Source organism: Jatropha curcas, chromosome 3 (assembly GCF_041381405.1).
Source record: "Jatropha curcas cultivar XTBG-Jc1 chromosome 3, XTBG_Jcur_1.0, whole genome shotgun sequence".
Lineage (NCBI taxonomy): Eukaryota > Viridiplantae > Streptophyta > Magnoliopsida > Malpighiales > Euphorbiaceae > Jatropha > Jatropha curcas.
In genome coordinates this window covers 8,547,481-8,556,281 of record NC_143153.1, presented here as the reverse complement: position 1 = coordinate 8,556,281, position 8,801 = coordinate 8,547,481, and the positions used below count along the sequence as shown (strand labels likewise).

Here is an 8,801-nt window from a genome sequence, read left to right as displayed (position 1 = left end):
ATTATACATCAAAATAATGAAGTTATATGTGCACCATATAAAATTTCTAGAGAAAATGATAATACTAGTAAAATCATTGAACAAAATAATTCTAGTAATATTAGTTTAATCTGTTTAAATAATAGATTAAAACGACTGGAAAACTTTCTGAAACATAAACAGAGAATAAAAGAAACTGATAAAGGTAAAGGAATACTTAGTAAACAAGAATTTGCTAGGAAAATTGAGGGTATTAGAATAGTAAAGATTCTTTTCTATGTTATTTAAAGGGAGCCTATCCCCTTGTGAAGGCAGAAGAGAGTATAGCCCTAAACTACTCAAAACTCTCTCATCCTCTCCTCTCAAAGTTCTTTGTAAGCATTCAACGTTCGAAGTCTGGATTGTAAACTTTAAACTTGTAAGTTTAAATTTGTATTTGAATTTAAATAAAGTTATCTATTTAAATTTATAAATTGTTACTACTAAGCCCTGTTAAAGGCTTCCTTCTCTTCTCCCTCCACACTCTGACTTAGTTCTGGGGATCCCAGGCTAAGGTTGCAGGAACCCTCAACCTTAAAATCAATTAAATTGGTTGAGTTAATTGATAAACAATTGTGATTTGTCTGTTGTATAAGTATGCTCTGTGGATGCAGCTTAGTCTGATCTTCCACATCAGAAATTTGTACTGTTTTGTGTGTTTGATTTAAACAGTATTTGTTCATACTAAAAACGATAAACAGTAACTATTTCTTAAACGGAATCTAAACAGTACTTGTTTAAGTATTGATATATAGGCTGGAAACCCAGGATTGCGGGCTACTGGTCCAAAGGACTATTCAAATAGTCATATCCTTGGTATAACAAAGCCACGTATCATACTTACTTTGTATATTGATGAATTTTATAAGTGTTCATATAAATCCATTAAATCATAGTATTTTGATATTTAATTACGACCTGTCTTTAAATATTTGCATATGTATGTATCTAAATCCCATTAATAATCATAGCGCTTTGCATATATATGATTTCATTTAAAATTGAGTTTAAATACTAAGTCGGGCGATCTTGGTTGTATTTGATATCAGAGCCTGAACGACTTTAGTATTATTAACTTCTATATAATAATTATCTATTTCATAATGTCATGTAGAAGTATTGGGTATGCCGATCTGAACCCGTTGTAAGTCCCTTTTTGTGTTGTGGGCAGTGAAGGGTATAACACTGGCAGTGGCCGCTACTTGATTGATATTATAAAATGGATCCTTTATTATGTAGATCAGTTAGTAGTATTAAATCTGATGACTCAGATAACTCTGAAATCAAACGGATCATAAACCGAAATGAATTAATTTTACAAGATTTTAGTAAAGCTATTGATGAATGGGAGATACCTAAAGTTGATAAAGAACAGATTTATAAAGTTAGTAAATTTCCTTTATGGAATACGGATTATGTGATTAAAACTGAAGAAAGAGATTTTCAATTTAGTAAACCTTTTGAAAGGATAACTTTGCTTTCATCTAAAACTTTACAACAACATAGACATAAAAAATATAAATATATACATATAGGATTAATACAAGTAGGAATAAAACCTTTAACTAGAGAAGGACTAAATACCAGTATTTTGGCAGTAGTCAGAGATGCTAGATTTTTAAATTTTCAAGATTCTTTATTAGGATCTGTTGAAACAAGCTTAAGTGAAGGACCCATCTCTTTTGAGGTCTATCCAGATATGACTGTTTCTTTAAATGATCTTAATATCTTAGAAAGTATAGTTTTAGAAATTAAAACTCATAATTATAAAATGAAGCAAGGATCAATTCCAATCGCTTTAATTTATAAAATTCATTATAAAGCAATGAATTCTGCTTTTAGTACAAAGTATAAGTTACAACCTAAGCTTGGAGAAACGCGATTTCTTCAAACAGATTTGACTAAAACCAATACTGTTATACCTAAAACCATCCAATGGAAGGATATCACCTTACCAGAGGAATGGATTTTGGAAGGGATTGTCCCTCCACCTGAACAAGAAAAAGTAAAACCAAATGTCAATTTACAAAAAATTGAACAATTTGAAGATGGTAAAGTAACATTAAAATTTAATAGAAGTCAAAGCTCTAGGTATACAGGATCTACATCTTCTGTTGTTACAGATGATGATAAACCAAAAATACCTTCAGTAATTTATGCAAGATATAAGGAAAATGAACCTAAACCAATTATCCAAACATTAGTAAAACCTAGGTATTCTACATCAGATATACCTGCATCTAGTCAATCATTTAAAATGAAAGGAGTTGATTATAGTAATTCAGTCCCACAGGCAGTCTATAACCCTGTTGACAATTATTTAAATCAACAATCTAATTTAGTCAACACTTCACCAGAATCACCAACAGCTTCAGCTATCACTGAAAATGTTAGTGAAATAAATAGGGAATTAAATGTTTTAACTAAAGAAGAAATTAATAAGGATTTGGTAAAAGAAATAACAAAAACTAAAAATTTAATGAAGTTTAATAAAATATTAAAAACTCATGTTTTTGATGATTTAAAAGACGAATATTTAGAGCACCAACTTCAAACCCAAACTAAAATGAAGTTTTTAGATTGGTTTTCATTAACTAAAAACAATTCCGATAAAAGTCTTAACCCTATAACAATTCGTGATAAACGGCTAGAATGGATAGTAAATGATAGGATCATTCAAAGTGATTTTCCACCTAAGGCAATAAGTAAATTTAAATATCAAGATAATGATATTACTTGTGCACCATATAAAGTAGTTAGAGAAAATGATTCGGATAAAAAATTAATCGAACAAAATAATTTTAGTAATGCTAGTTTAATTTGTCTAAATACACAATTAAAAAAGATAGAACAATTACTTCAAAATAGACCAGTAGTAGTTGAACCATCTAAAGGTAAAGAATTAGTAAAATCACATATGTTTAAACCATTTCAAGTGTCTAAGTCTACTCAAAAAGAATTAAATACTAAGTTTTTAGGAACTTTAAAACAACAGCTTAGTCAACTTGAGGGTAGTTCAGGATCTACTCCTCATATAGTTCAGGATTCCACTCATGATTCTAGAAATATAAACCTTTTAGAAGAAACTTCTAGCACTGAAGCCAGTGAACCTGACCTAGAAGATGCTAAACAATTTGTAAATAATATAACCCATAGAGAATTAGTCTCTAAGGCACTAGATTTAGGACTTATTGATAAACCTCCATACATATCCCAATTCCATTATAATGCTAATACATTATATGAATGGAATATAGATGGACTTTCTGAGTATAAAATCCTAAGTATTTTGCAACAAATGACAATGGCTGCAAATGCTTATAAAACCCAGTCACCTATATCTGATAAAGCAGTTGCTGAAATCCTTATTGCAGGATTTACAGGACAATTAAAAAGATGGTGGGATTATCATCTCACTGAAAAAGACCAATTAGATATTTTAAATTCAGTTCAAGTAACTGATCAGGATGAGCCTTTATATGATGAAAGTGGTGAACCTATTCAGGATGGAGTTGCAACCTTAATATTAACCATTTCATTACATTTTATAGGAGATCCATCCCATATAAAAGATAAAAATGCTGAACTCTTAAGTAATTTAAAATGTAAACACTTAGGACAATTTCAATCATATAAAACCACTTTTCTTACACGTTTAATGTTAAGAGAAGATTCAAACCAAGCATTTTGGAAAGAAAAATTCTTGGCTGGTTTACCTTATTTTTTAGGGGAAAGAGTTAGGAATTATATTAAACAACAACATGGTAATCCAATCCCTTATAATAAATTAACTTATGGTCAGTTAATAAGTATAATTCAGAAAGAAGGATTACAGATTTGTCAGGATTTAAAACTTCAAAGAACTTTAAAATATGAATTAAAAAAGACTAAACAAGAATTAGGAAGTTTTTGTAAACAATTTGATTATAGCATAGCACCTACACAGCAATGTAGTGGTCAATGTTCTAAACCATCAAGCTCTAGGAAACACTATAAAAAACATTATAAGTCTAAACCCAGTAAAGATAGTTATTATCATAAAGAAAAACCTAAACATTATAAGAAATCTAGGAGTAAAAAACCATATAAAAAATCTGATAAGACTTCATATGAAGATTTAACTTGTTTTAAATGTGGCAAGAAAGGACACACAACTAAATTTTGTAAGTTCAATAAAAAATTGCATGAATTAAATTTAGATGATGATGTGATAAATAAAATTCATGAATTGTATCTTACTTCTGATACATCAGATTCTGAGATACAAGAAAGTGAACATCAAATTGATGAACAAGGTTCAACAACCAGTTCTTCAGATAAATCAATAAATATGTTAACTAAAGATCAAAGTACGCTTTTAGAAGTAGTAAATAATCTGACAGACAATGATCTTAAGAGTCAACTTCTTAAAAAACTAATTAAAAGTTTTGACGAAAATAAGGAAGTAAAAATTATAACACCTAAAATTCAAACAAATACTTATGATTTAACAACTATATTAAACAAAAATAAAAGGATAGAAACAAAAATGTCACTGGAAGATTTATATAAAGAAATTAGGATTTTAAAACATGAAGTCAAAGAATTAAAACACCAGGCACAAGTAAATGCTACAAAAATAAAACATTTAGAAACTCAGTTAATATCTAGTTCTTCTTCAGAAGAACCAGATGATGAAATAAAAGATGAAATAAATGAAATAAATGAAGACGAAGAAATAAACCCTAATTTTCTCTTTCTTTTACAAGAAATAACATCGAGAAAATACTTAGTAAAAATAACCTTACAAATTTCAAATGATTTTATAGTAAATGGTATAGCTTTGTTTGATACAGGCACAGATTTAAATTGTATAAAATTTGACTTAGTACCACATAGGTTTTGGTCAGAAACTCATGAAAAACTAACTACAGCTAATAAATCTAAGTTAGAAATTCTAGGTAAAATCAATGCAGATATTGTAAATAATGATTTAGAAATTAAAACAATATTCTTGCTTTCACTACAAATAAATTATATGGTAATATTAGGAACACCATTTATAAACCTCATTACACCATATTCAGTAAAAGAAGACTGTATTAAATTCAAGATAAAAGGAAGTAGAGCTAGGTTAGAATTTACTGAAAAACCTAGGAGAAAGAATTTAAATTTATTAAAAGCTCACTCTATTAAAACCCTAGAAATTAATTCTTTGATAAAATCTAAAGAAGAAGATTTAAATAATTTGAGGAATCATGCATATCTTCAAAGAATTAAAAACCAATTGGAAGATAAAGATATTCAAACTAGGATTAGTAAATTAAGAGAACTTATGGAAAATAGACTATGTGCAGACCACCCAAATGCGTTTTGGGCCCGTAAACAGCATATAGTGGATTTACCATATGAAAAGGACTTTGATGAAAAGTCCATTACAACTAAAGCTCGGCCCATTCAAATGAGCCCTGAACTCATAGAACATTGTAAAAAAGAAATTAAAGATTTAGAAAATAAAAAATTAATTAGTAAATCTAGAAGTCCTTGGTCTTGTGCAGCTTTTTATGTCAATAAAAATGCTGAGATAGAACGCGGAGTACCTAGATTAGTAATTAATTATAAACCATTAAACACAGCTTTAAAATGGATAAGGTATCCATTACCTAATAAGAAAGATTTATTAAAACAATTGTATAATGCAAACATTTTTAGTAAATTTGATATGAAATCTGGTTATTGGCATATCCAGATTCATCCTAATGATAGATATAAAACGGCATTCACAGTTCCTTTCGGACAATATGAATGGAATGTAATGCCTTTTGGATTAAAAAATGCTCCTTCTGAATTTCAGAGGATCATGAATGATATATTTAATCCTCATAGTGAATTTTGTATAGTATACATTGATGATGTTCTAGTTTTCAGTAGAACATTAGAAGATCACTTTAAACACTTAAAAACATTTTGCATGGTAATTGAAATGAATGGATTAGCTCTTAGTAAAACTAAGATGGACTTGTTTAAAACTAAAGTTAGATTTTTGGGTCATTATATTGAACAGGGTGTTATCCAGCCCATAGAACGAGCTATGGTTTTTGGATCCAAGTTCCCTGATGAATTAACTAATAAAACCCAACTCCAACGTTTTCTTGGATGTTTAAACTATGTTATAGATTTTTATCCAAACTTAAATTGTATGCTAAAACCATTGCATGACAGGCTTAAGAAAAATGCTGGCCCATGGACAGCCCAGCATACACAGTTAGTAAAAAAGATAAAGGCTTTAGTAAAGGAAATTCCATATCTTTACATCCCTAATCCAACAGCTTTTAAAATTGTTGAAACAGATGCATCAGATGATGGTTATGGTGGTATATTAAAACAAGTAGTTAATGGTAAAGAACGAATCATTCAGTATACATCTGGTCATTGGAACCAAACTCAATTAAACTATTCTACTATTAAAAAGGAAATTTTAAGTATAGTAATTTGTATAAATAAATTTCAATCTGATTTATTAAATCAAAAGTTTTTACTTCGGATTGATTGTAAATCTGCAAAAGATGTTTTGCAAAAGGATGTTAAAAATCTTACCTCTAAACAAATTTTTGCTCGATGGCAAGCTCTTCTTAGTATATTTGAATTTGATATAGAATTTATTAAAGGTACTAGCAACAACATTCCAGATTTTCTGACTCGCGAATTCTTACAGAACGATGGGCAGGAAAAAGGATAAGGGCAAAGCCCTTAAAGAAGAACCTGAATCACCTACTAAAGCTCTCTCTGAGCACTCAGAAGATTTACCTAAAACCCTAAACACTAAAACCTCTTCAGATCTTAAAAAATGGATTGAACAACTTAGTCAATCCCCTGAAGTGTTAAAGGCGTTACAAAGTATAGCGTCCTCTTCCACAGAGGCGCCAGGTATGTCTTCTACACCTAAAGCGATCGTACCCGTTCATGGTACGGCTAGTCTGTCTCAAACGGTAGACAGTAAAGACTTATCAAATCCGTTAATGGCTGTGGATTTGCCAAAAATCCAGTATACTCCAAGTATACATAAATGGTTTATTAAAAATATTTTTGATTATGAACTTGAGATTGAGGATGGTTATAACAATGTTAATCCTTGGTCTGTTTTAAAACAATATTATCCTGAGGATTGGTATTTTCTTCCAACCGATCTTTCAAAACCTCAGGAATATTATCATAATATTCTCTTGGATACAGGATCAGTAAAAATTAAACATAATTATGATTCAAAAAATAAATCTGTTATTTTATATTCTTCCCTTAAAATCCACAAGATTATTCATCCCAAGGACTGGCCTGCACCCTCTCTTTATACACCTGTAAAATTTAAAGTTTTATATAAGCATGTACACAGTACTGCTTACAATTATTTTGATTACCGCGATGCATGGGAAAAAGTCTTTGCTATTCAAAACCCCACTGCTACACATTCATGGTTAATCTATTTTGATACTTCTTTCCGTACTGATTGTAAGGTGCCTAACTGGTTTAAAAGATGGTGGCAAACCAGGGGTATTTCCAATGAAATTATCCCTCCTCCAATTCAGGCCTTATATCAGTATTTTAAAGCCCATTATAAACCCCGTCCTGAAGAAGCCCATATTCCTTCACTCATGTATTATTGTATGGCCTTCTTTACGCCATGGGTATATCAATGGTATTTGGACACTCAGTATGCCGTAGGAACATATCAGATTCCTATGTTGGTAAAAAGACACAAGATTAAATGGTGGGGATCGTTCAAGAACTCTACCACTGAACTTAAAATTGATCAATGGATCCGTAATAAACTGTCACAAGTTTCTCCATTAACCTATGCGACTATTATTGCTGTAAAGGATCAACCTACATTTGGAATCCAAAAAGCACAATGTCAAGCTAGGTTAGCTGCTGCTAAAACTCCCGATGAGTATAAACGAATCTGCCAAGAAATGTTTCAACAACTTTCTGCAAGTTCAGATTCTCCAGTAAAACCCTCATCAAGTAAACAGCCAGCAGTTTGTTCCGATAAATCGTCTAAATCCAGCCATAAAAGCAAAACCAGGTGGGCTGATATGGCGTCCTCTTCTTCATCATCTTCATCATCGCTCTCCTCCAAAGAAGATAGTAATGATGATATTCTTCAATCAGTAATAGTCAAAAGTAAAGCTGCCAAAAAAGCAAAAGAAAAATTAAAGCAAAAAAGCAAAGTAAAGCAAAAGAAAAAGAAGGACACATCATCCTCATCTGAGTAAAAGGCAGGTGAAACCTTATTTCACCATCATTCCACAGTAAAGGCTAAATCACTGTGTCTACAGGAAAAGCCAACGCATTATGTCCACAGTAAAGATTCGATGGCAGACAACCAACTGTTCATCCACAGTAAAGGTCAAACACTGTTCAAGATTCGGTGGCAGACCAAGCACTATTCATAAATAGTAAAAGTAGAATAGTAAAGATTCTTTTCTATGTTATTTAAAGGGAGCCTATCCCCTTGTGAAGGCAGAAGAGAGTATAACCCTAAACTACTCAAAACTCTCTCATCCTCTCCTCTCAAAGTTCTTTGTAAGCATTCAACGTTCGAAGTCTGGATTGTAAACTTTAAACTTGTAAGTTTAAATTTGTATTTGAATTTAAATAAAGTTATCTATTTAAATTTATAAACTGTTACTACTAAGCCCTGTTAAAGGCTTCCTTCTCTTCTCCCTCCACACTCTGACTTAGTTCTAGGGATCCCACGCTAAGGTTGCAGGAACCCTCAACTTTAAAATCAATTAAATTGGTTGAGT

General features: G+C 30.8%; 1 protein-coding gene across 1 annotated transcript; it reads left to right on the top strand.

Moving 5' to 3' along the window:
• Positions 1-1,237: 1,237 nt before the first annotated feature.
• On the top strand, positions 1,238-3,302 carry LOC149497477 (uncharacterized). The gene is made up of 3 exons (XM_089719189.1): positions 1,238-2,677; positions 3,014-3,154; positions 3,276-3,302. The coding sequence occupies exons 1-3, from the start codon at positions 1,238-1,240 to the stop codon at positions 3,300-3,302; spliced, it is 1,608 nt and encodes a 535-aa protein (XP_089575315.1).
• Positions 3,303-8,801: the final 5,499 nt, after the last annotated feature.